Source organism: Eleginops maclovinus, chromosome 3, assembly GCF_036324505.1.
Source record: "Eleginops maclovinus isolate JMC-PN-2008 ecotype Puerto Natales chromosome 3, JC_Emac_rtc_rv5, whole genome shotgun sequence".
Taxonomy (NCBI): domain Eukaryota; kingdom Metazoa; phylum Chordata; class Actinopteri; order Perciformes; family Eleginopidae; genus Eleginops; species Eleginops maclovinus.
Window position 1 is genome coordinate 4,329,773 of NC_086351.1, and position 27,891 is coordinate 4,357,663.

Genomic DNA, 27,891 nt, shown 5'->3' on the forward strand with positions numbered 1-27,891 from the left:
TCATATCTTGATATTGCCTTCGTACTGCAGAGCTTTTAATATGTTTGAACAATTTATAAACTATATTCAATTCTCAAACCTAATCTTAAGATAAGTTTTCACCTTAATCAACACACATACGTTCTTGATGTCTATACATTTAATAAAAAGTAAACAAATCCTTTTACTCCGTTGATATCAGGACAGAAGAAAGGCAAAACAGCTTACATTGCCGCCTGAAAAGTAAAAAAGGTTGAGGGTAAGTTAATGGACTTGCAGGTTTCTTGCCGTTCTTTAATTTGTGTTTTCATGGTTGATTGTATTTATTGCAAGACCCTTTGGATAAAATCTTCAGCTAAATGAAATGTTATGTCATAGATTGGGACATTTATCGTCATTGCAGCATGTCAACATGCACATAATGTGAAGATAAAAGGGTAGAAAATACCCAAACATAAAATATAAACATCTCAAAAAAGAAAATATAACAGAACTAAAAAACTAAAATGTTGCATGATGACTTTCAAAGGTACAAATCTGTAGACTATCCATCAAATAAACACTATTAAGGACCAAAACAAGCAGCCAAAACCAATTTACACACTTTGAGCACGCGTTGTTTTGCGTTTCGGTACATCATGAGTAACGTTCCTCATAGACTTGGTCATGAATGTAATCATACTGGGATATCTGAGTCATGGTGGAGGATGTCTATCAGTTTTATGAGCTCCTCATTGAGTGCTCTCCTCCAGGATTGTGTTTGAGGAGCAGCAGCGAGGCGTAGCATTCCCCGGGGAGGAGGATCAAAGAGGAGACAGTCTTCTTCCTTCAGACTCCTTCACAAACACCAGCCTGGCTTCAGTGTCTGCGGGAGGACTACATTAATAATAGTTATACTTTTAATTTAAATAGTCCCTTCACTTGTTTGAAATATGTTGATGCTTATTTTGTTTGCCGTCTCCCTATGCAGAACAAATCTAATAAGTGTACTGCTGAAACGAAGAGGTATTCACGAAGCGTCACAAAGTCCTGAACTGTGTGTGTACACTGTGTCCCCGACATACGATGTGACCTCTCAATAACACCGTGCTTCATAAGGCGCTCTCGCAGTGTTCATGTAATGTTACTCAACCTCTGTTGCCACACTTTTTGTACACTGGGAGGGAACCACATACACTAGGCCTCTTGTCCTTTTAAGGGCAGAAGGGGGACCTTTAGTGGGAGATAGCAGGTGAAGCGTGTTTGCCACTTAGAAGTGTTTTACATTACCTGAAAGCTGGGAGCCTGACGATTCATTTAAGATGCAGTTTTCCACTGTGTGTTAAGATTTTCTAAAAACAGTGTGATTTGCTTGTATATCTATTAGAATTTGAAAGTTTACAGTCTAAAACGTTATGATAGAAGTACATGATGACCTTCCTCATACTCTCTCATGTGTTTTTAGCAACTATTGGGTTGTTTGACCACTTGAGTCATTGAAAAACAGTCGAAATATCACTTTACACGCCAAGACCTTTAGAAACACCCTTCATTTGATTTGGTATCAAAACCTTTAAAACATGTTATATTTCAGTCTGCCCTTTTCAGCCTTTCTTTTCAGATGGAAAGCACTTCCCAACAATAGTTCAAAACAGAAACTGGAGTTTTATGTGATACAAAATACATTCTAACCTATAGAGTCACGCTATATCTCCGTACGTTTTTATGAGCTTCTGTGGATTCTTCCCAAGTCTGTGAAGTAATGTAAACAGAGGAGCCCAGTTAAACAGACACACAAACCAAACCTCTTTCTATGCAATAACTGCATCAACCGTGACATTGTTCTGCAGGAATTTCCAGACTTCTGACTCTATGCAGTCCCACATTTTATTGTAAGTATTAAGAAGACTTTTAAAAATACTTTTCGTACCACACTGTCTCATTGCACTCGTCCACTAGAAACTTGGGTGTCTTTTTTATGTCAGACCACCAAAAAATCAAATGTATTCTTAAATTATCAATCAATTATCTAAATACATTTAGTTGAAAACGGATTATTACAACACAATGAAGACTGCAGTGTGGGTCCTATATACAAATGCAATGATTCTAATACTAAAAGGTTTTACTTGTTGGTGAGACTTGTGATTCGGGTTCAGCCGAGTCTGAACGTTTTAGATCTTTCAACCAGGATGACCCGTGACCTGTGAGTGCAACTACTGCCAAGTCTTATTCCCTTCAGTTGTGACATCAGTTAATATTTTACAGCAGAGAAAAGCCTCTGTTTTGCATGTGAGAAAATCCAAAATATTTACATAATAATTTAGACTGAGTGACGTGCTCAGTGACATGTGTCCTGCTCCTGTGAGATCAGACAAGTGTATGGATCCTGAGCCGTGACCGTGCCTGTCACTCTGACATCCACCTGGATTCATCTTCTTCTTATAAATAGACACATGCATTTTTCTAGCATTTGGATTACCTGTTTGTAAACGTAATTTTTAAATTTACACACAACATTTACTGCACGCCTGTCCGTCCTGGGAGAGGGATCCCTCCTCTGTTGCTCTCCTCAAGGTTTCTTCATTTTTCTTTGGGGTTACTTCGGAAGATTTTCCTTGTCCGATGTGAGGGTCCAAGGACAGAGGGTGTTGTATTCATATTCTGTACAAACTGTAAAGCCCTCCTGAGATAATTGTAAAATTTAGGCTATATAAATAACCTCTGAGTGATTGATAAGGAAGTCTGAACGTTTCCACATTTTTGCCTAGTCTCTTCATTTTATTCTCATACTCAAAACAAACAACTGTCCCTCCAAACATCAGACACGATTGTGTTTTCTGTTAAATAATCCAATGCCTTTGTCTCTATCAAGGTGTGTGACATGATTCATTGAGACTGATTAATGACTTTCAAAAGCACATCCAACTCAAAGCCTTTGTAAGTAATTAAATTGGCCTGAGAAACCTGTGAACCTCTTTCTGTCCTTGTCCTGGTCTGTCCTTACTGTACGATTAATGATTTACCTTTGTAAGCATTATAGCCTAATAATATATAAAGATAAGATGTGACCTGACGACAGTTTAGAGAAGCTACTAAATAACTCTACACACACACACTTCTGTTTGAGGGTCGGTCACAAACCTTCATGGCATCAATTATAAATTGCTGACAAAGTCGAATTATCTTTACATAACCGGTGTCATAAAATGGTTATTACTAATATAAAATATTAACTAACAAATATCACTATGAAGAGTCCAGTAATAATGGTTAACCAGGCTGATGGTGTAATGATTTTCCATCCCAAAAGCACAGGATGTGTTTCAAATATTCCTCGGTGTTTGGAATAAATTCCTAAAAGTGTCGATGAACATTTCACATAATGTTTAGTACATACACAATCGATGCGTTCAATAAGTGCTGCAGTGTTTTAATATCATATGATATTCCTGTATGGATAGAAGAGACCAACATCACATCTGGTTTGATGATGAAAGAAAAGAAAACATTTCTATGATGAATGTAGAATATTGTTTAGAAATGTGTTGCTCTTTAACACCCACATGAGCAGTTTTGTCTTTATGAAAAAGTCAAATCACTGATGGCCCGGGCATGTTCCAAGACGACAATGCCAGGATCCATCGGGCTCATCATGTCACACATGGATCGGCCCCCACAGAGTCCAGACCCGAACCCGATCGAGAATCTTTGGATGTGCTGGAGAACACTTTGGTCCGAATCTCCCGTCATCGATACGAGATCTTGGTGAAAAATGAATGCAAGACAGAAATAAATGTTGAGACGTCGCAGAAGCTCGTGGAAGTGATGCCACAGCGACTGCGAGCCGTAATCAAAGCTTAAGGCGGTCCAACGAATATTAGAGTGTGACCTTTTTTTCGTATCAGAAGAAGGTAAATCTTAAGTTATATAGGACAATGTTACAAAGTTATTTTCATTTGAATATTAACAAAATCATAAGCAATAATGTAAGCTTTGGGCAATAAGTCACAAATAGATGCAGCTGAGAGCAACATTTTGTAGCAGTTGACAGACAGAATCAATCATTACAACCATATAATAATAATAATACATACAATTCATACAGTGCTTTTCCTAATGCTTAAAGACGCTTTACATAAAATCAAAACAGAAACAACAGAAGTCTTAAATGCGGGGTAAAATGGGGGGAGGGGAGTTGATTAGAGATTGAAATCTAGAGTGAATAAGTGAGTTTTGAGAGATTGTTTGAAGGATTCCAGAGTGTTGGCCTTTCGGATGTGACTGGGAAGGGAGGTCCAGAGTGTGGGGGAGGCTGCAGCGAAGGCCCTCAGGTCCGGAGCTTTGTCCTGATGGGCTGCAGTAGATTAGCGTCAGCAGACCAACGGGTAGGGGTGTGTGTTGATGAGGTCACTGAGGTAGGAAGCAAGGTTGTTGATGGCATTGTAGGTGAGAAGTAATATTTTGAAGTCAATCTGGAGTTTGACGGGGAGCCAGTGGGGATGTAAAGTGGAGTTCCGACACTCATCGTATAAAAAGTGTATCTAAGATGATGAACAGCATCTGTTTCATATCAGACAGCAAATCTATCTGTTCTCACCTGGGATTTGTTTATGAGCCTCAGAGATAAGATTAGATTGAGTGCATTCAATAAAATAAAAAGTAGTTTATGATGTGCTGAAGAAATTTGGCATCGTACATGTTTTATAAACTCCGCAGTACGAGTCACTGTCAGTAGATATGTGAAGCAGAGCAGCGTGTGTGTGTGTGTGATGTCTGATACATTTAAATAGTATTTCAAACATAATTATTCCTTAAAAAAAGCTTTTAACATCTTTCAGATTGAGAATGGTCTTCTATCTCATAGCTATTTTGGTGAATCTCTGGTCAGCATAGTGTCATTAAATATTAAGACCTCTGTATTTCTCTTTCATTTTCTCTGATATGTTTTCGTAAAACAGGAAATTGTCAGACTTATTGTTTCTGTTGTGATCATGACAGTGATACAGGAGGCACTAGGGGTCCAGATAAGATGTTTATTAAATATATATATATATACACACAACATGTATTTTATAAGAACATACATGCACTTTATTTCATTAAGTAAGCTTAAATGTTAAGCTCCAACCCATCAGAAACCAAACCACACAAAAGTTGCAGCTTTCTCAACTCACACTCACAAGTCAGAAAGATTTTCTAAAGTTGAACAAAATAAAATAATAGAGCTTTTTTTTAGGGTGTTGGTTTTGGATATTGGGGGAAGTCTTCTTGCAGTTTGTGTGCTGGTTTTTCCACATAATATTTTTTATGCTGCAGGACGAAAAAATAACAAATGAGTGGAAAAATATATTATAATATATCTTCAAAATGAAATGCACTCACGTTGAACTCACCGTCATAGGCAGCAAAGCCGCTCGGTTCTTTCACTGAGATTTTATACACATCTGAACGTTTGTCCTTCACACTTAATATTTCTACGGGTCAAAAAACATTTAGTAAATTCTCCTGATTCATTGGATCAGCTTTGTGATCGAGGAACGCTTATTTCCATTGTCTTATAGATAAGGGGATTACTTACGTTTCTGACGTGCCGGATAGTTGATGTTGAGTCTGAAAATGAGAACAAAATGTTGTGAAGTTCAAGACGTGTTTAAACGAAGAAGCATTTAAATATTTAGTCAAAGTAGAACAAAAAGACTTCATTACGAGTGACATTTCCTGAAAATCTTACTCAAAGATAAGTAAAGAAGAGTTAGCTTTAAAATGAACTTACAGTTGCAAAAGAAAATGAATCCTTTTGCAAAACTACTCCCATTCAGAGAGCGAATATTACTAATGCATATTTGATATTTTGGGTAATTAAGTATGATTACATTTCATTTACATGTGTAAGAATGCATCAGCATGCACCTTTTAAACTAAAGATATATGTTACACATGTTAAAATTTGATCTAAAAACTACAGGAGTAACGACACAGTTTCCCTCTGAAAGGTGGTGAAATACTCCAGAAGTCTAGCTCAAACTTGTACTTGAATACAGTATTTAAGTTAATCAATTTAGTTACATTCCACTCCTGAAACCAGCTTTCTTCATCAGACATCCTAACCTTTGTCATGCTTACCTACTCTTCTTAATCATACTGTAGACAATGGTTCCAGACACTATTGCAATAAGAAGAAAACATCCAGCTGTGAGGATGGCCGCTCTCCAAGCAGCAAATGTGCAGCCACACTCTGAGGAACCTGGAGAAATCAAACACCATGCAGATCCTAAATACTTTCCCAAACAACACACCATGTCTTATGGTATGAAAATACATTTTCTGAGTCAGATGCTCAGTTTTTTTTCTCACATACCGACAACAGATAATGTGTGGCTCACTGTTTGACTCAAACTGGTTACAGAGTTCTCAGCAGAGCAGCTGTACGTCCCACTGTCAGAGCTGCTGATGGATTTTATGACGTACACAGCCTCATGCACACCGGTTGGCTTTCCCTCATGAAACCAGGTGAACGATGGTGATGGTACGGACATGGTGGAGCAGTAGAGCATCGTGAAATCTCCGACACGTACAGATCCAGGTCCTTTGATGGCCAGGTTGTCAGGTCCGTCTGCAACACAAACAAAGGGTCACAAAGAGGCTAGTGGTGTTTATTTTTACTTTGGCTTTCAATCAATATATCTCGACAATAACAAAGCCAATACTTTTGTGGACATTTACTGATACTGACCCTTGGCTAAAACCCCTGTTGTGTATATATTGAGAACTGTAAATAAAATGAATGATATCACAGTGTAGAAAATACAAGATATTCTGCAATCAAAACACACAGCATCAAAAGAGAACCAAAAGTAAAACTAGCCTACTTATTATACAGAATGGCCCATTCAGAATAATATTTCTTACAGTATGGGATTATAAGTATTGATGCATTAATGTGTTTATCATTGTAATGTTGCAGCAGGTAATAGTGAAGCTAATATAATCACTTCACATCCTGCTGAAAATATACTTCCAGGGATAAAGTATTTTCTTAACTTAAAATATGAAATATACTTTATTCATTGATTATATTTTGCATTACTTATCTGAATATGCAGAGTAAATAGTAACTTAAGGTATGGAATAAATCGAGTAAAGTAGATTTCAATACTTATTACTGAATTGTAGAAGAGCAAAGTTTACAGTAGCAGACACAATATAATACTCAAGTCAAGTACAAGTACTCAGAATTGTACTCAATACAAGTACTTGTCTATATATACTTATAAATGTGTCAAGGCAGACGATAGGTGTGTCAAAAAGGGGCGCTCGAGCTCCTCACAAAAAGGCCCGAGCAGGAATGACCCCTGAAAATAAAGTTTTATTCTATTTTATATTTTTTGATTTAATGTTTGTATGAAAGTGAAATCAGCGAGATACATTCAAATTAAATTAAGAATAACCCTGGTAATATAATATAATATAAAATACAATACAATACAATAATATAGTATAATATAAAATACAATACAATAATATAGTATAATATAAAATACAATAATATAAATTAAAATAAAACAATATAATATAATATAAAATAATATAATATAATATAATATAAAATACAATAATATAATATAATATAATATAAAATAATATAATATAATATAAAATAATATAATATAATATAAAATAATATAATATAATATAAAATACAATAATATAATATAATATAAAATACAATAATATAATATAATATAAAATAATATAAAATACAATACAATAATATAATATAATATAATATAATTAATAGAATATAAATTGACCCCAGGTGACCTCGCCTATTGATTGGCTGCTGGAGGCTCACGCGTTACGGAGAAGCGTTTGGCTAAATGAGAAAGTATTATCTAAACTTGATGGGTCTGTAGTGCTGAAACCATAGACTGTATTACTGTAAAAACTCAGCAAGAGTGGAAGTCGCCTGCGATGCAGAAAAACGCCACAACATTAGGGAGTAAATGACGATAATCCGTCTGCTGAACTGCACCTGACGCAGCGCCATGTTTACAGAAAATGGGATTCCTGTGTCCACGCGGGATGCATTTCAGATGAATCTTCCCCAGTTTCCCTGAAGCTGCAGCCCTGTCTTTTCGACATTATCTGTGATAAACTGCAGGCGAATTAATCTTCTCTGACCGGTGAGTACACATTTATTTAAAGTGACTTTAGGCTGTCGTTTAAGCGGGTTTGAGTTCATTAAAGTGCAGTTTGTCTTGCAGTTATATGTGCATTGTTGTGATTGGTTGGTTAAGAGAGGTGGTTGAAATGTGTAGGTGATTGCTATGTACTGGCTCTGGCTGTGTTGATCACTTTTTAACATGTATAATGGTTTACAGCTGATGGTGGCTTTTATGTTGTGATCCTATCATTTAGTGTTGTGTTCTGTGTGACTTAAAAATGAGATGTCGGTCACTGTGCATGGATGCATAGTGTTTTGTTCTTGTAGTATGCCTTGTTTCTGTACAGTGGCATGCAGTAAATTACAGTACTCTGATCACACAGGCTACACTACATTCATGTGAATAACCCTAGCAAGGAATCCTATAGAATTGACCCTGTTTTTTTTGTCAGTGCATCTTAATTATATTCAAACACCTTTTTATGAATTTAGAATTTAGACCTTGCAATAACAATTCTGCAACAACGGAGTCTAGTTATTTGAAGATACTGTATAATTCACAATTGATTGCATTACTTTTGATAGAAGTATAGATTCAGTGCACCCACATAATAGGAACACACACTTAATTTTACATATAAAATAAATGGCAATTTGCAAGTAAAAGAAATCCCTCTGTCATGAAAACATTTCCCTCTCTATTCTTCTCTGTTTTTTCTTATTATTTAAACTCCTTTGCTGATTCCTCTTTGGGCATTTAGACCAAACTTTTGCAAATGTATGCTGATCATTGTGTCTGATAGTTTAGGTTTAAGGAGTTTTGGGTAGACTAGCATTAGACCCATCGTTGTGTTTTAAGTCTCCCAATCCTACTGGTACATTTATGATTTTATATGGAGCCTGAGAGATATTGCCATCTTATCTCAGTTTCTAGCACATCACTTTGTCATAAACTCACATTGGATGAAGAGATTCATCGGCCGGCTGATTGCACTTGAGGCACCATTCGACACGTTGCACCTGAATGGTCCCTGGTCGTAGCGCGTCACATTAATTATAGTTAAAGTGGAGTTTCCATCAGTGATCAGAACCCTGTCACTTCCTGTCACCTCAGAGCTGCTGTTCAGCCAGAGGAAAGAGAGAGAGGATCCAGAGGAGACAGAGCAGGACAGACTGACGGAGCTGCTGAACTCAAGCAAATATGTGATGTTTGAAGTCACTGCTACATTGGAGACTGGTGCTGTAGATAGAAAAAGACATAAGCAGCAAGTGAAGTCATTTTATCCTAATCAATTAACTGACTAAATGGACTGTGACTTACTCTGTACAGAGATGGCTGCAGCCTGAGACGTTTCATATCTCAGAGTTTTGTTGTTAAAGGCCTGACAGCTGTAGCTTCCACTTTGATTCATCTGCATGTTAATCAGACTGAGTTCTGGTCCAGTATCAGACAGCAGGTCTCCATTCAGAAACCACTGAAAACCAGCAGAAGGTCTGGAGTCGGCTGAGCACATCAGGCTGATGTTCGACCCTTTCTCAAAGTATTCTTGTGATGGAGAAAGTTTTAAAAGTGTATTTTCTGGCCCAACTGCAAGGGAAAGACATACAACGGTATAATCACCAGTACTAACAACAGCAGCTTGAGCAAAGCAGCATGCAGCCTGGCTCAGTGTGAAGGGGTCGTTAATGTTGAGTGTGCCGTTTAAATGATGAGATGCATCATTAAACTTAATACAGCCTTCATTTACTCAGCACTGGGAAACACTGCAGCGATCAAACAGCGAGGAGCACAGTAAACACATTTAGATAAACTAACCTGACATGATGTTTGTAGAAAGTATAAATCTGACATGAGGATGTTCTTAATTGCGATATGATATGATTTTTTGCTTTTGCAGACCATTTACATGCAAGAAAACCCATATTTTATATATACTATACACTTCAGGAAGAGGAAAACCTGCCAAAAGCACAATAAAGCCTCTTTTTTGAAGGTCTTTCTAGTATTTTTATGCAGATGCAGTTACTTTAAAGAATACTCACAGCTGATGTCGAGGGTCACCGGATTGCTGGTGAAGTTACTGAAATGATTGAACACATGACAAGTGAAGGGCCCCTGGTCGTAGCGCGTCACATTAATAATAGTGAGCGTGGATCCTTCGTCGGTGATCCGAACTCGGTCGCTTTGCTTAACCTCTGCGCTGCTGTTCAGCCAGAGGAAGGAGGGGAAGGAACCAGAGGAGGAGCAGGACAGACTGACGGAGCTGCTGAACTCTGACAGATCTGTGGTGCTTGGGGTTATTATAACATCTGATATGTGTGCTATGGGTGGAGAAAACAAAAGAATATTACATTCTGTAGCAATGATGACTCCAGCAGAACAACTATACAGTCTTTAAGTAACTATTTCTGACTTAGTCCACTAGTTTTCACAGTTTAAAACTAAAGGTTCTACTTATATTAACCCCCAACACTACAAGAAGTAATTCTCCCTAACTTACATTTTAATACAAAACAACAAAAACACAAATGAGGTCTCTTAGTAATTACTTCTGTATGAAATTAATTGATTCAACGCAACAACATCCTAAAAATATCGATATTCACATATCCACATCCCTATTTGTAACCGTTAAAGTCATTTGTTCACTTTAAACACCCAAAAATGCTCCTTTTTTTTAGCCCTTAATGAACCACATGTCCTTCTCCCAGACTTACATTTCCGCACAGAGACAGCTGCGGTCTGAGATGTTTGATTCATCAGAGTTTTGTTGTTAAACGCCTGACAGCTGTAGTTTCCCGCTCCGACTCATCTGGATGTTCATCAGACTGAGTTCTGGTCCCGTATCGGACATCAGGTCTCCATTCAGAAACCACTGAACAAAGGCAGGAGGTCCGGAGTCAGCTGAGCACGTCAGGCTGATGTCTGATCCTTCGTCATAATATTCTTCTGACGGAGATATGGTCAGATTTATATTTTCTGGGCCGACTGTTGGAAAAAAGAGATGGTTACCCATGAAAAAATAAGGAGGAAAGCCATAAAGGAGAACCTCGCAGATTAGTGCTCTGCAATCTTCCATATTATATAACAAGTATTGTAATATACAGTAGATGTGATAAAGTTTAGATATAATTGTTGTCTTTTTCGTGTTTCAAAGGCTGCTTCACACTGAAGTGAAGCCATTTTTATTGTTTGTCTTTGACGCGAAGTCTTAGCAATATCACAGATATGTAATGTTTTTTACCGACTTACATTTTGTCCATACAGGTACTTTGTTCTAAATACTTAAACCTCAGTCTTTACATACAGTATGATAAAACAAAATCAAAGAAGCATGCCTTATCGTATGCCTCCAAGTCCAAACAATGTTAATATTGAGGCAAAAAGACTTTGCAGTTGTCTCCAAATTGAATCAGCATGATGTAAGAACATGTAGATTAGTAACCTTTCTTTATTCATACTGTAACCTCCTGTATGCTGTAGTTTTTATGTGGAGGGTGTAGTGAGAGGCGTGCATTGTCTGTTTGAGGGTGTGTTTATGTCTTTTTAATTATGGTTTTATTTGTTATCAGTTTATGTATTTTTATATCTTAGGGTGCCTTTTAAGATCTGGCTAGGGACAACAGATGGAAATTAGCATAGAAGCTAACTCTGGCTTATTTACAGCAATTTGTCTGTTAATCAATGAGCACTGTCCCAAATAAATAAATCACTCACAGATAATGAGGAGGGTTACTGGATCACTCAAGACCTCACTGACAGGATTAAACACCTGACACCTGAATGGTCCCTGGTCGTAGCGGGTCACATTAACTATAGTTAAAGTGGATCCTCCATCAGTGATCTGAACTCGGTCACTTCCTGTCACCTCAGAGCTGCTGTTCAGCCAGAGGAAAGAGAGAGAGGATCCAGAGGAGGAGCAGGACAGACTGACGGAGCTGCTGCTCGACTCCAAAATGTCTGTAGCGCTGGCATTTACCTCTACACTGGATACTGGGGCTGTGGGAGGAAAATATATTCATTATTATTAGGACTTGAAGTAATGCAAACATTACCTAACAAGTGTTTTTTGCATTAATTTGGTTGGTTTTTCCATGTCTGCTGCAAGGGTCTAAGGACATAGCAGGGACAAATGTTTCATTTGATATATCCTGATACACAAACACATATTCTAAATTGATGATGCACATACTGGTTTAAGTTGTGGTTTTCTCTTTACATTTTGCATTTAACCTCATAGTTAAATCAGGTTTCTCATTGCCAGAAAACATGCTTGTTTTTCGTTGTGGAAGTTAAACCTCACTCACCCAGTACAGTTACAGATGAAGGCTGAGACGTTTCATATCTCAGAGTTTTGTTGTTGAAGGCCTGACAGCTGTAGCTTCCACTTTGACTCATCTGAATGTTCCTCAGTGTGAGCTCTGGTCCATCAGACAGCAGGGCTCCATTCAGAAACCACTGAAACTGGGGAGGGGGTTTAGAGTCCGCTGAGCAGGAGAAGAGGACGTCTGACCCCTCCTTAAAGTAATCTTGTGATGGAGATTGCTTCAGGTGAATATTCTCTGGTCCATCTACGTTATAGGGGGAAAAGGTCATAAAACAAGAGAGTGACATGCACCCTATATAACACACGACAGGAAAGGAAAACCCTCAAAATAGGGCCCCTTCTAAGCTCTTGCATTTTTTACTCACAGTTGATGGAGAGGGTTACTGGATCACTGGTGCCGTTACTGACAGGATTAAACGCTTGACAGCTGAATGGTCCCTGGTCGGAGCGGGTCACATTAACTATAGTTAAAGTGGATCCTCCATCAGTGATCAGAACTCTGTCACTTCCTGTCACCTCAGAGCTGCTGTTCAGCCAGAGGAAAGAGAGAGAGGATCCAGAGGAGGAGCAGGACAGACTGACGGAGCTGTTGAACTCCACTAAGTCTGTGCTGCTGGCTGTTACCATTACATCAGAGACTGGCTCTGTGGGTTCAAATAAACAATGCAATTATTAGGAGTCAAGTCAATCATTAAAACACATCATATTCTCTGGCTTTCGTACCCTGTTTTCTGAAGGATAACCCCAAAAACAATGCTTTATGTTATAGTAACCCTAAACATGTAATATGGATATGGGATCAAGTGAATACCAAGTCAATCAAAGTTGGGTTTTATTGGACTGATAACGATATTGCAGAAGAAGAAAGCTGCAGGAGAGATACGGTGAAGGTCATGGTCGTAATTGAACTAATATGTGTGGAAAGATAGGCTACTAATTATTAAACAAAGATATATATCATCGAGTATTTGAGATGTGAGAGTAGTTTCTTAAAAACCTATGAAATGATTTGGACTTCTTGCATTTCATCAAAGTACTTCAAGTGTGCTTTGTTGAAGTACATTTTTCAATGTTTGATGCCTCTTTAAGAAACAAAATCTTGAAAGTAGAAATACTTGCCAAACATGAACAGTCTGCAGACTCCTCTTTGTGAATTTGCATCGTGTGTCATAACCATAACGTTGTATTCTCCGCTGTCACTGAGAGTCAGATTCCTGAGCTCCAGAGATCCAGTCGATCTAAAGAGAGTGATCCTGTCTGCATACCCTGGGTCAGATACCTCTACAGTACTGGAGGTTATTACGTTAAAAGAAACTCCATGAATATCAGAAAATCCCCAGGATACTATAAAGAAAGGTGTTGCTGGGGGAGTCACTGATGTGGTGAAACTCACCGTCCCTCCAACAACTGCAGTCAGACTGTCAGGCAGCACACCTTTCCCATGGCTTAAACCTGAAAGAAATAGAAACTAAAATCAGTTTTAAATATTTGAAATACCAGGGACATGAATAACCAAAGTCAGTATTGTATTCAAAAGGCATAATTAGGTGTTTGGTCTTAAAATAAATGACCTCAGATGTCAAATTGACAAGAAAAGGGTATGTAACCAATGCTATGAATGCACTGTTCATTGATTTGAAAAAGGGCAAATAACTAGAAGTAAAACGAGTGCTGCTCCGTGAAGATTACAGTTTTTTAAAGAAAATAACAATCTATAAAATTAGTTTACTTTTTTGATCCCAAATTGGGAAATTGTTTTAAATTAGTTTGAGTTAAAACATAGAAATTAAAATAGAGAAAATACACATAACAGGGCTGTGTGTATCATCAATAAAATGGCATTTATCTATATACATTATTTAGAAAATACAAAATATACAGAATTAATTAGAATACACAGGAACGACAACCAATATAAGAAAAATATATACAAACATAGTAAACTACAAATAAGTGAAGTAAATAATTCAATACATGTGCATTAAAGACAGTAGTTTGATCCAGCTTTGAGCAAGATAGAGGAATCATGAGCTTTGATATGAAACTGTAATATTTACAGTCAGCTTTTCGTGATAACCTGAATAATCATGACCATTCGGAAGAGTTGAGTGAAAATGCTTTAGAGGGGTTTATTTCTCACCTGAGATGGCTCCCAGGAGGATCAGCAGTATCACACATGTTTCCATTTCTCCTGCTGCTGTAGTGAAAGTGTTTTCACACCAGAAGCTGCTGCCAGTTCATTAGAGGGGAGGGGCGATGTGCAAATTCACCTTCACGTCTTTGGTGGCGCCTCACTCTGGACACTGCAGTCACAATCAGTGAGTAGTCCATCCGGTACTGGGACAAGTTGTTTGGTTTTTGTTGTATCTGATCTTGATCAATAATAAATCATGTGGTTCACTTTTATCTATTAACAACATTCTCATAAAATCCAGGACAGAGTGGGTATTGTTGATTATAAATAGCAGACAACAAAAGTAGCATTAAAAAGTCCAAAGTGGAATAAATATCTGTCAGCATGATCAGCAGGAGTCCTATCGTTTCTCTGATTTGATTCAGTCCCATGCAACGCGTTAATCTGCACCACTAAATCTGTTTGCTCTGTTGTTATGTGTTCAGTATCTGAGCTTTACTCCAAAGACGAGCAGTTATTTCTGAAAACACACGCAGAGGAGAAGCAGAAGCATTTCATTCAAATTGTTTGGCTGCAGAAATATATACTACAGATGATGACTTTATATACAGTACATTTAAAGAAGATCCAAACATTCTTTATTAAAGAAAGCTTAATTTGTGTGTGTCTATTATACAAATCTATCAACATTTAGCATGCCTGATTATTTTATGTTGAAAGCATAAAGTCTAGTGGTTCTTGTACATTTTCTCCACCAGTCAGACTCCCTCGGATGCGTTGCACAAACTGAATTTATAACAGTGCACTCATGATAGTGCAATCGTGATGGGGATTCTTACGTAAGTAGTTTATTAATAAGTGAAAAGTGACAATTTGTATGCTTTTACCAATGTTTCGCCCCTCTAACTGATCAGTATGTTTGTATGTCAACAAGTGTGTAGTAAACTAGACCATGAGAAACCTTCCTATCTGTGGAAAAGGTTCACAACATTGATCATCGTCTTACTGTTGGCCTTATATTATCCTGAAATCATGCAAACTGTCCAACTTAGGCTAAATTCCTATCCATAACAACAAACTTTGCCTAATATTGTTATTTTAGTAGCTCCGTAATGAAGGCCTAACCAGTTACTGAAGGCCCAGGTAATATGGGAATCAGATTTTTAAAAAGCAGTTTGTTTTTAAGCCTTGTTGCTTATCAGGGACACATTGTTGTGTAAGTGTTTGGGTTGCTGTACATCGTGCTTCTCATTAGCACGTGTCGACTTTGATGCAAGGTGTTAATAAATCTTTAGTGGTTATAATTTGATAGTTAGATTCCATTACAAACTGTCCCAGTGCAAGCTACTAACGGCCTTTAAAAACAACCTTTTTTAAATCTAACTATAACTAACTATTGGACTGAATGAGGTTAACATATTTTATTTTTAAGAGTTCAGTTCAGACAAAATCATACAGGCAAAAATGTAAGTATTTGTTTTTTATGGACTAGTTCATTTTGAGAGTTTGGGCTATAATGAGTGCGTCTTCATCTCATAGGTGAAGGTGATGTTATTAAATGTCTGGTTGTGTCATTCCAATACCCAAATATGTTCAATTTATGGTATATATTTGAAAAAAAGCTCCAAGTCTCTATAACTGAGGGGCTGAAAACATCATTTTCTGCCATTTCTGCTCAGAAATGTACTTTTTGCAATTGATTTATCAAATAGTTTCTGATTTTATTTTTGGGATTATTATCGAGTAATCATTACGGCTGTAGCTGCAAATACTGTCCATCCACTAGCCTCGATCTTGTGAGGAGCTTTTGTCATAATACTGCTGTGAAGTCTACAAAGTAGGTTTTACGAGGGAATGGTTTAATGGTTCATGGCGGCTGGCGCGCCCTTGTGGAAAAAAGAAGGAATGGAAAGTACATGGTGGTGCTAATAACACAACAGAACCTGATTTTAATAAAAGGTTATTGTAGTGGCAGCTTGATAAGACGTTATCAAGCTTCAGTTACTGTGAGAGAGCATTAAACACTGAAGGCTGAATGACAAAATAACAATTTATATAAAGTACATGTGATGCAACACCTGGAATATCAAGTAGTGTTGAGATTGATTTATTAAGGTGAGCAGCTATGAGAACATCGGACTTTTTGACTTTTTTTTCGAGCAATTTGCCAAACTTCAAGTGTCTTAATGTACAATTAAAAGGAAAACCAAGACAGATGCTCGTCCTTCAAGACAATGAATATAAAAGATGTATGTTATTGAAGAATACTTCAGGGACAAAAACAAATGTGGACCTCTTTTATTACTGTTTTAAAGAGACACAGAGTTATACTCTTCATCAATACATTAGGAGATCAAATAGGAGAAAGCTTGACGTATAAGATCTATTTCCTCAGACAAAAGGCAGTCTTAGACCAATCTGAGTGCCAGCGTAGTCAGGACAGTGCAAAACACCATGGACATTGAACCAGTGATGGGAGTAGAGGAGTCTGGATCAGAAGAAAAAAGCATTACTCCTTTTCCAGTTGCAATCACACACCATGTTCTAGAGTTATGAAAGAGAGCTTAAATACCACGCAGTGTGTGGAAAGCAGAGGCTTCCTGCCCAGTGATTGCATTATAGGCGACGCAGGTGTACTTCCCCGTGTGCCAGTTCTCCATCTCATGGATGTAGTATGTGGGCCCCTTCCTCGTCGTGAGCCTGAACTTCCAGAGGTAAGTCGCCTTGGGTAGGGAGTCAGCCGAGCAGCTCAGAAAGACGCTCTCCTCAAGCTCTGCTCCTGTTGGCATCTGATCGATCACTGGCATGTCAGGTCCGTCTGAAGAGGGGGAAGAGGATAATGATTATGATGAGACGAGAATTGTTTTATACTAACTTCATGTTGTTGTTAGTTCATTCTTAGGATGTGTAAATGAAAAAAAGTGCTGTGGAATAGTGAGGAATACTAAACTTTTCAGAGGACCATTTTATCTCATTTTTGAACCGTTTGTCAGCTTAGATTCTGGAAAACTTCTATTGATCCTTGATGAATTGAGGAAAATGAATGCATTGTTTACCAACGGAGAGCACCAAAACTATCACACATCTTACACAACTTGTGCAGTACAACCCAAGTTTGTTTATCCATTCGTAGGTTCACTATTCTCCCCGAACACATGCATTTTTGCACAACATTTACTATTTGAAACACTGCCGCTACCATCGCATGCTTGCAAAGGAAGGCTGCAAATTCGTGCATGAGACCAGGAGCGGGCGTTGTGTTGATCATAAGAAATTTTACAAGGATGCATGTGTTTGGGAACATACAACTGGATAAACAAGACTTGGATTAAACTGCACCAGTTGTGTTTTTTTAAGCCTCGATTTACTCTAATCATAAAAGATGAATTGTCTTCGGTTTTTTTCTGATACTCTGTTCACCAAGGAGACTTGCAAAAGTGAAAGAGTACAAGGTAACATGCAGTTAATAGCAGTTGCTTTACAAATGTTTTGCTTTAAGGCTGAAGTATTCCTTTTAAGTAGATTTGAAAGTACTCACAGTAGACTTTAAGATTGCATTTGGCCGTATTGAAGCTGAAATGATTGCTGACGTTGCACAGAAACTCTCCGGTGTCTCTCCTGTCCACGGGGCTGATGGACAACACTCTGTTGTCATTGTGAAAGCTGAATCCTGGTCCAGGAACCAGAGGTTGACCATCCTTCATCCAAACTCTTGATTCAGCGCCGTGAGCGTCGCAGGTTAGATTCAGAGAGGTTTTACCTTCTATCAGGTTTTGTGTGGGGCAGGACATTGAGGGTTTCGACACGGGGGCTGCAAAGAAAGGGGAATAGAAAATCAGTCAAATCAGACGTCTTTTTCCTTGCAATCCATTTATTTCACGTTTATTTCATTTTACTCACTCAGCACCTCCAGCTTCACATTTCCTTGCAGCTGCCCTGCTCCAAATGGGATGATGATTAGTACGTATTCTCCGATGTCTTTTTCCGTCACGTTTTTCAGCACTAGAGATCCAGTAGCTTTATCCAGGGTGATCCTGTTCTCGTAACCTTGCCCCACCACATCTACGTTGGTTGATGTTATTACGTTGGTGATACCATTGAAGCTCCAGGTCAACGCCATGAAGGGTTCGGCTGCCGGTTTCACAGATGTAGTGAAGGTCACAATCTCCCCTGTTATTCCACGCAGCAAATCAACAGTGATGACACCGGCTCCATAGCAAACACCTGCTGAAATGTAAACATTAAAGCAAACATTTCAAATTATGTAGTTATGTTGATAGTGAAGTAAAAAAAAAAGTAATGAGTTCCTTACCTGAGGAGAGGATCAGGAGTACAGTTGACCTGAGAATTGCGTAGTTCATGGTGGTCTATTCAGTATGTTCCTCTCCAGGTGTTATCAGACCCTCTGCTGTCTCAGTTTATGTGACAATGGAATAGGTGACTGTGAGATTATACAGAATGCAATAAACGAAGTCATGTATGTCATAAAGCCTCCGCTCAATTAATAATTACCTGAGGTAACCTTCACCACTTCCCAGACATACAATTAAAAGACAAAAGCATATTGTAAACTCCAGAAATGCTTTATTCACTAATACTTTACAGTTACAAGTTACCATAGACTGGATATGAGAAGTGAACGTGTTCACTGTGATGTCACCCATTGGTTTGTTGGCTTTAGTTTGTCACTTGGTTCGATGCCATCTTGGCTTTTAGCTGCCAGCGTTGTAGTTTTGGCACAAGAGGGTGGCGCAAAGTACAGCCGAACAATGAACAAAATAACCCTCTTTATTAGTCACATACATGCACACAGCAGAGCACACACAGTGAAATTGGTCCTCTGCATTTAACCCATCCTAGTACTAGGAGCAGTGGGCAGCTATTGTGCAGCGCCCGGGGAGCAATGGGGAGGGGGGATTGGAGGTGTCCGGTGCCTTGCTCAAGGTGCCTTGCTCAAGGGCACCACAGCAGGACGTACTTACTGAGCCACTGCTGGATTCCAACAAATAGCCAGTAAAATCTATATATTTAATTACATTTTGTTGTAGGTTAGGTGAGATTCAAATCCCATAAATAACCTGCAAGTGTTTCAAAGGATTTCTGTTATTTTTTAGGAATTGTACAACCCAGAACTTATAGGTCGTTTTTCAGGATTATCTTGGGCAAGAGGGATATAACTTCAAACGCCTTAGCATCATATTTATAACGGTTGCTTGGTCAGATTAAGTTTAGGCAACAATTAAGAATAAGCTCCAGACTTAATCAAACCTAACATTTCTTTATTGTTTTTGACAATAAATTAGAAAAAGAGATTTGGTTTCAATTCCTAAACGAAAGATGATATCTATATATAAATATACAGCTTTATGAATGTACTTTTGACTTTTAAAGTGACAGTTCACCCCCAAATACAAAAAGACACCAGTTCACAATAGGAAAACAGCAGAAAACACAATTGAATGTAATTTCTACCTTAGGTTTAAGGCTGGGGACCAGCGAATGTAGGCGTTTTTTCACAAGCAGACACACAGAGGATTGACACAGACAGAAACAGTCCTTCCATACGAGTGTGTCTTTTATCTTCTCAGAGTCCTTTTTAAACCTGGTTGTTGTTTCAATTCAATTGCATACGGTAGATCAACTGCGGAGCAATGAGTCCAATCGCACTTCATTATGTCAGGGCTTTGTTAAACTGTAGAACATTTAGAATACTTGCATATTGATATCCTTTACACTGATAGGCAACAAAGTAAAACACTGGTTGGACGATTGGTTGGTTTGGACTTTGAATCAGCATGACGAAGAAGAACTTAAAATCTAAAAGGAGCAACCAAACATAAACACAACTTTACTACAAGACAAGTTTAAACACATTGTTCAATTTGGACTTGGCACACGTACTTAGAGCACGTGTGCAGCAGGCTGCTGTACTGAAAATGATAAATGCATTGCTGAAAATCAGTAAGACAATAATGTGTCATTGCTGCTGAAGCTTTCATCTTGTTGAGAAGCTCTTCTTCCTCCAAGTGGCCTGCTGGACAAAAAGTGCAAAAGAGGAGAATGTTACTAATGGTAACAGTTTGGGTTTCAATCAAATGAATGTTATGATGAGTGGTCTGGACATATTGTCCTATAGTGGTTAATTTCTTACTGGGAGAAACCTGTTGGTACTTTTTTTCAAAACACATTTCTTACTAAATCTAATTACCTGAAAGCCCACCTTTTTTTTAATGGAAAGCACATCGTTGAGTCTATATGTTCTGATATATCGCTGAAGTGTTCTCGTAGATGCACTCTTCTGGATCTAGAAGAAAATAAACAAACATTTAGTACATCCTATTTTTCATACAAAATATACTGTTGTTTTATTTCGTGAAGGATATCATGGTTTTAGTGTGTACAGCATGATGAAATTGGATCACCAACCTTTGTTATCAGAATGTGTTTCATCGTCGCTGTTGTTTCTGACTTCTTCACTGCTTTGTTGAGGTTTTCTGAAAGAGCAACATTAAAATATATCCTTATAGTATTTAAAGTGTAGGATACAGTACGTTACAATAATAATGGAATATGTAAATCTCCCGTCACTCACCAAATTAAATCAGGTGATAAAGACCTGGTAAATCTGTAGCTGGTAATGCTGTGAAGGCTATGTCACTTACTTTGATTTGTAAACATAAAACCCTGCAGCCCCTCCTGCAAAAACTACTACTATCAACGAGACAACTATCCCAGCGATGGCATCAGCTGAGAGACCTTCAGACACCCTGTCTGAAACAAAGGAAAACATAAACAAATCACATGTCAATAATAAGTTAGTTTGAACTCAATAATAATAATACATTTTATTTATATAGCGCTTTTCTAAAAACTCAAAGACACTTTACAGAGATTCAATTCATACAAACATAATTAAAACAACACTCTTTTAAAACACAACATTCATTTACAGTCTAAAAGCAGTTTTGAAAAGGTGGGTTTTGATCTGGGATTTAAACAGGGTGCGGTCGGGGCAGTCACGGATGTTTTTGGGGATTGAGTTCCAGAGGGAGGGGGCAGCGACAGAAAAGGCTCTGAGAGGAGGAGGATTTGCGTCTGACGAGCGGAGGCTCAAACTTTACAGTTAACACCAAGTACTACAAAATAGATTAGCCTTCACTATCACCTGATGAGATACTGTTTTAACACATTTTTCCAATAATAATGAGAATGACGCCACTCTCACGTGATTAGGAGTGTGTGTTTATCACGATAACGACTACAGGTTAAAGAATGAAAGAAACCTGGAGTGAACTGTGAGTACACATTTAGAAACAGTTCCTCCTTGTAAGATAAACGATCTGATCGCTGATCCCTGAATCATGTTTATGAAATGGCAAGAGTTTTGTTTCTGTCCACCTTGTGATTGTAAGACTGTTATTCACTCCTTTCTTCTACTAATTCCTTAATGCCAAATATCCGTTTCTCCTAAGTGTCCCTTTTATGTCATTGTTTACTTGCTACACAATCTTCATTCAGCATAGAAAGAGATGCAACATGTGAAACTTTCTCACCGTATACTTCCAGTCTTGTGTTCCCTGACATTGTTGGTTCTCCAGCTTGAATAATGCTGACTGTGTATTCTCCACTGTCAGTTAGAGCCAGGTTCCTGAGCTCCAGAGATCCAGTAGACGTGAAGAAGGTGATCCTGCCTTCATACTCTGGTTTAGTGAAGTTGTTAACATTGCAAATGAATATATCTTTAAAACCAAATCTCCACGTCACTGATTGAAATGGTGTTCCTGCTGGAGTCAGTGTTGTGGTGAACATCACTTTCCCTCCCACAGTTGCATTCAGAGGACCGTCTTGCAACACACCAGCTCCTTCAGTTAAACCTGGAGAGAGGTAGAGAGAGAGGTAGAGTGAGAGAGAGAGAGACAGAGAGACTGTTTTCAATGCTCAGTTTTTGCTCTGAGGTATTTCGAAATGTCTTTTAGCTGTAAACACAAACAAAACCTGTGAATAAAGTTAGGGTCATCTTCAAATAACTAACCAGCTGAAGTAGCTGACGTAGGTTTGGGTTCTCAGAATAAGCTGCATTAACCCCTTATGTGAGGAACATTTTTACCTCCTTGTCTGGCAATAATTATTGGTTACACTTTGATAAGTAAATAGACAAACACTTAAAGTGGTAAGAACTCACCTGAGATGACTCCCAGGATGATGAAGTGTATCACAGCTTTGTCCATGTTTTCCCGAAGTAACATCAAACTACATAAACAAAGGATCACACTCCTTCAGCTTGGTTTGCTTAGTTCAGATATGATAGAACAAGGAAGCACTTTGTGGGCGGGGTTTTAAAACCTCTAAGAGGTTTACCTTACCAGAAATGTTGTTGATCATTCACAGTGTACGTAACAAGCAATTTGTAAGTGATCCTTATTATGTCCAAACAACATCTATATGCCATGGTGCTGCGGAGTCACACAGACCATGATGCCAAAATCGACCAGGGGTGTGAAGTGGCTCTTCTCCGACCTTGTTAAGTACATCATAATAGGCTAAATGAATATCTTGCCATGTTAGACATTCCGTACATTCAAGGTTAAGATCCTTAGAATATGAAGTTTGAAAGCAAGTGTCTACACTGTGAAACTGTCCTGAATGAACAATGTCATGTATAACCAAATAATGAGCCGTACTTTGAGAGAAATATCATACAACTTTAATGTTTCCACATAAAGTAGACACCTGGAAACATTTAGAAATGCATCATGATGTTTGTTTTATTGAGAAAAGAACGCAATCACAAAATGTCATAATTAGCTGACTTTATGTAGTTTGAGTTTTTCTAAAGGGTCTGTGACAATGTCTGACTTTGTTTGGGATTAAGATATTGGAAAAACTGTTTGATTGGTTGCGATAAAGTTAAGTTACAATGAAAACGTCTAGCTTTGACGCTCTTCTGCTTGATCAAATATCTAAACTGCAACTAAACTACTGTCTTTGACGAAAAAAAGATCAGTGCCGCTTAATCATTCATTTGCGGAGTTCATCTTCCTCTGAATGGCCTGTTGGACGAGAAGTGCAAAGAGGGAAGTGTCACTCATGGAAATGGTTTGAGCTTTGATCAAGTGGTGTCATGGATTAAGACTTACCTTTAGCGCAATGATGGCTGAGTCTAATTCTTCACATATATAGCTGAAGTGTCCTCATACACAACCTGTTCCAGTTCTAGGAGGAAAAACAAGTTGTATTACATCTTATTTTGAATACACATGTACACTGTGTATACTTTATATGTACTGCAAATTGTTCTACATGATGTACTTTTTGTTGAGGACAGTATATGATGGTACGTGTGTAGGAATACATTTGATCACATGAATACTAACCTTTATTTTCATAATGCGGTTCAGCTTTGTTGTTGTTTCTGATTGTGTTACTGATCTGATGTTTTCTAAAAAGCAAAAATAAAATATAGACATGCAAACAGGTCAACTCAAGTGATACCAATTTGTACTTTTTATTACATAAACTACAGTATAGACTAATGCATGCAAAGTCAGTTTTGCTGTTGGTGCAGAAAGGCATCAGAGAACATACAGTACGGACAAAAACATAAAAAGTGCTTGCTACTTTTCACATGATTATAAGTGTATTTTTATCAGGATGAAGTCTATAAACTTCAGTCTTTTTCAACTTACTTTTTGTTATACACGTAGTACCCTCCACCTCCAGCTCCAATGACGACTAAAAGACCGATTACTATTCCTGCGATGCAACCACCTGGACAGTCTGATGGTACTAAAATAAAACAGGAGATAAAACATGACATTTACATCATTCTGTTAACGGGAACTGTCTCTTCCACTCATCATCCCTGTGGACAAAAAGCACAAAGAAGCACAATGGGAGAAGATCCCTAAAACGGGAACAAAAGTACCTGATTTAATGACTGAGTTAATAAACCTAAAAGAAAAGTTTATTTTTATAAGATGGGAACATTTAACTCCTTCTCTCTTATAATATGATGAATGTCTGACCGCCCTCATATATTTTTAAATGCACCGTGTTGGACAACCTATGAGGAACATAACATTGAGTTCTTAGAAAGACAGTTGTTCCCTTTACACACTGAAGAACATCAATCTGCTTCATTCATTGTAGGATCTCTTTGACACATGCACTAAACCTCTCAATGCAAACTCACCCAGTAGAGAAACAACTGAAGGCTGAGACATGTCATATCTCAGAGTTTTGTCATTGAAGGCCTGACAGCTGTAGCTTCCACTTTGATTTTTCTGAACGTTCATCAGTTTGAGCTCTGGTCCGTCAGACAGCACGTCTCCATTCAGAAACCATGTATACTTGGCTAAAGGGTTTGAGAAAGCTGAGCAGGATAAGGTGATGTCTGATCCCTCCAGATGGTCTTCTTTTGTCCTAGATATTTTCAAAATAGTATTTTCTGGGCCATCTGAATTTAGGGTAAATGCAATAGCAAAAAGTTAGTATTCACAACTGCATTATTATACATATACAAGAAACTAGTGCTGAGCGGTATACCGTTTCATAGAGATTACTGTGAACTTTATACTTGATGATTTTCATATATAGCAGTGCACCGCTGAACTGCATGCTGGGGTACAGCGCCAAGTGACGTAGCAGAAGCATAACATGCTGAATGTAGAGATGGACACTGAAGAAAATGAGGCTGGAGATGGAGATACATATGACACACAAGAGAGCTTGTGCCAAGGAGAGAAGTTGTGTCTGTCTGAGGTTTTTGGATTAAAAAATCTGACGTAGACCAAACAAACATTGCAAATTTTGTCGGACCAAACTTGTTGCCGGAGGAGGTAACGGAAGTAATTTACTCCACCACCTCACAAAGCAGTTGTTGGAGTATGAAGAATGTATGAAAATACGATCTGCTTCAACAAACAACGCTGGTGAAATGTCTAAATTAAAGTCGAGTCAAGCGTCGCTTAAAGGCGCATTGGTTCGAGGGACTGCCTGTGAGGGGAAAAACCTATAAATGTAAATTAATATTCAATCTTTGAAAAATAAATAAATCGTGGTATAATACTGTTATAATTTGGACAAGTACCGTGCTGAGTTTTTGTCATACCGCCCAGCCCTACAAGAAACTTCTATTACATAAAAAGCATGCAATAAACAGTTCCTTAATATAAGTGTGCAATGTACAATGATTTAGTTCACATTGTGCTGTAGTGTGCTAGTATGTTGTTCCCAATCTTTAAAACCCAATGCGTGAACAAAAAGACAAACAAACATGGTGAGACCACTCCTCACTAAACTGACAGTTATCTGAACTCTGTTGCAACTAGATCTTGTGAGGTAAATATAATGAGCATGCAGGTTAGTGACTCACAGTAGATGATGAGGGTTACAGGATCACTGGTTCCCTCACTGACAGGATTAGACACACGACAGCTGAATGGTCCCTGGTCGTAGCGGGTCACATTAACTATAGTTAAAGTGGATCCTCCATCAGTGATCAGAACTCTGTCACTTCCTGTCACCTCAGAGCTGCTGTTCAGCCAGAGGAAAGAGAGAGAGGATCCAGAGGAGGAGCAGGACAGACTGACGGAGCTGTTGAACTCCACCAGCCCTGTGCTGCTGGCTGTTACCATTACATTGGAGACTGGCTCTGTGGGTGAAACACAAATCATATTTAATAAAGTTACAGCAGAAGAAAACACTGAAGTGGCTGGGAGTGAATCTCATGTTTGAGATGAGATCTTTTTTATTCATGGCTCCACATTGAAAGTTTAAAACATTTCCTTCCACTAAAAATATCAACATCTTTCCACATTTTTATTTGATGATAATGAGGCAAAATATGTAAAGGATTATATCATTGTTTACTTGCTACAAAAAACCTTCATCCAGCAGAGAAAGAGATGCAACATGTTGAAATGTATCTCACCGTATACTTCCAGTCTTGTGTTCCCTGACTTTGTTGGTTCTCCAGCTGTTGGAATGCTTACTGAGTATTCTCCACTGTCATTCAGAGCCAGGTTCCTGAGCTCCAGAGATCCAGTAGACATGAAGAAGGTGATCCTGCTTCATACTCTGGTTCAGTGAAGTTGTTAACATTAAATGTGAATATTTGTTTAGTACCAAATTTCCAGGTCACTGATTGAAATGGTGTTCCTGGAGTCAGTGTTGTGGTGAACATCACTTTCCCTCCCACAGCTGCATTCAGAGGACCGTCTGGCAACACACCAGCTCCTTCAGTTAAACCTGGAGAGAGAGACAGACAGACAGACAGACAGACAGACAGACAGACAGACAGACAGACAGACAGACAGACAGACAGACAGACAGACAGACAGACAGACAGACAGACAGACAGACACTGTAGAAATCAATCACCACAAAACTTCAGCAGACAAGATATTATCCGTTCCCTCTGAAGAATTCAAACACAGAATTCAAGAAGCCTCATGACTGTTTTCATTGCTCTGTTATAGCTTTGACGTTTCTATAAAACTGCAAACACAAACAAACCATCTGAATAAAGTTAATTTGATCTCCACATTACTGTCAATTATTAATGGTTCCACTTTGATGAGTAAATGACCGAACACTTTACACGGTACAGTATTAAATGAAAGAGCTCACCTGAGATCACTCCCAGGATGATGAAGTGTATCACAGCCTTTTCCATTCTTTCTGCAGTAACATCAAATCATAGAAAAGAGATCACACTCCTTCAGCTTGCCTTTCCTCTTTCAGATTAAAGAAAGCTGATTTCAATATGAAGGTAGAATAAGGAAGTAGTGCAGGCGGGGCTTTCCCATTTGAATACCTCTGAAAGGTTTACTTACCTGAACTGTCAATCATTTATAGGGTATGCAACAACAGGTTTGGAAAAGATCCTTAATAATGAATGAATAGGTTAAAATAAAGTCATTTTATGATGTCCAAATAACAACTAGAGATCATGGTGCTGCTGAATCACACCAACCAGAAGAATGTATATCTAAACTGTTTGCATGTTGCCAAAAAGATAATGACTTCACTGATCTATTTGTGTTTTCTCTAGCGCAACCTGCAGGTCTATCTATTCATTTATCCTGTCAAATATTTTAAGATCTACAGGAATATTTGACAGAAAATTAGGTGCCACTCTTTTATCCTCCTCAATACAACCTTCTTGAAATCAAACATGTTTTTGCATTTATTTATTTATGCTATGGTGCTTTTTCCCCTTTAAGTTCATTTGACAGCAACAGTCAGAATTCTGACTTTCAAGTTAGGTATTCTTACAAGTGGCCCTACTCTTCCTCCTTACA

General features: G+C 38.2%; 3 protein-coding genes across 7 annotated transcripts; all 3 read right to left on the bottom strand.

Annotated features, from left to right (window-relative positions):
- Positions 1–5,046: 5,046 nt before the first annotated feature.
- On the bottom strand, positions 5,047–27,572 carry LOC134861310 (carcinoembryonic antigen-related cell adhesion molecule 5-like). Its single transcript, XM_063878415.1, is given in 18 exon segments — positions 5,047–5,271; positions 5,355–5,435; positions 5,540–5,571; positions 6,085–6,205; positions 6,320–6,574; positions 9,084–9,365; positions 9,447–9,713; positions 10,169–10,447; positions 10,844–10,919; positions 10,921–11,114; positions 11,844–12,125; positions 12,434–12,697; positions 12,819–13,097; positions 24,780–25,043; positions 25,962–26,240; positions 26,520–26,657; positions 26,660–26,836; positions 27,218–27,572. Coding segments are annotated over 18 exon segments (3,321 nt in total). The 5' UTR covers positions 27,264–27,572; the 3' UTR covers positions 5,047–5,266.
- LOC134861284 (carcinoembryonic antigen-related cell adhesion molecule 1-like) lies at positions 16,531–19,024 on the bottom strand. Of its 2 annotated transcripts, none has more exons than XM_063878378.1 (5): positions 18,900–19,024; positions 18,488–18,811; positions 18,126–18,398; positions 17,160–17,405; positions 16,531–17,075 (listed from the first exon to the last, which is right to left on the bottom strand). In XM_063878378.1, exons 1-5 carry the CDS (start codon positions 18,946–18,948, stop codon positions 16,996–16,998), a joined length of 972 nt encoding a protein of 323 aa, XP_063734448.1. In that variant the 5' UTR covers positions 18,949–19,024; the 3' UTR covers positions 16,531–16,995. The 2 variants fall into 2 exon arrangements, with proteins under 2 accessions (XP_063734448.1, XP_063734447.1); XM_063878377.1 differs by having other exon boundaries at positions 18,488–18,814; positions 18,900–19,014.
- LOC134861300 (uncharacterized) lies at positions 20,145–22,912 on the bottom strand. 4 transcript variants are annotated; one of them, XM_063878403.1, is made up of 6 exons: positions 22,770–22,912; positions 22,141–22,461; positions 21,250–21,358; positions 21,014–21,081; positions 20,808–20,891; positions 20,145–20,618 (listed from the first exon to the last, which is right to left on the bottom strand). In XM_063878403.1, the coding sequence occupies exons 1-5, from the start codon at positions 22,831–22,833 to the stop codon at positions 20,839–20,841; spliced, it is 615 nt and encodes a 204-aa protein (XP_063734473.1). In that variant the 5' UTR covers positions 22,834–22,912; the 3' UTR covers positions 20,145–20,618; positions 20,808–20,838. The 4 variants fall into 4 exon arrangements, with proteins under 4 accessions (XP_063734473.1, XP_063734472.1, XP_063734475.1 ...); XM_063878402.1 differs by having other exon boundaries at positions 20,145–20,621; XM_063878405.1 differs by having other exon boundaries at positions 20,796–20,891.
- Positions 27,573–27,891: the final 319 nt, after the last annotated feature.

Bases quoted from the DNA above. Each gene is read 5' to 3' on its own strand.
- LOC134861300 (XM_063878403.1), bottom strand. From the start codon at position 22,833: ATGTTACTTCGGGAAAACATGGACAAAGCTGTGATACACTTCATCATC. The intron at 21,359-22,140 runs GTGAGAAAGTTT...CCTTTGTTTCAG, and splicing joins CACAAGACTGGAAGTATACG to ACAGGGTGTCTGAAGGTCTC. The intron at 21,082-21,249 runs GTAAGTGACATA...TTGCTCTTTCAG, and splicing joins TTTTATGTTTACAAATCAAA to AAAACCTCAACAAAGCAGTG.
- LOC134861284 (XM_063878377.1), bottom strand. From the start codon at position 18,948: ATGAACTACGCAATTCTCAGGTCAACTGTACTCCTGATCCTCTCCTCA. The intron at 18,815-18,899 runs GTAAGGAACTCA...TTTACATTTCAG, and splicing joins ACTCCTGATCCTCTCCTCAG to CAGGTGTTTGCTATGGAGCC. The intron at 18,399-18,487 runs GTGAGTAAAATG...CTTTCTTTGCAG, and splicing joins TGTGAAGCTGGAGGTGCTGA to CCCCCGTGTCGAAACCCTCA.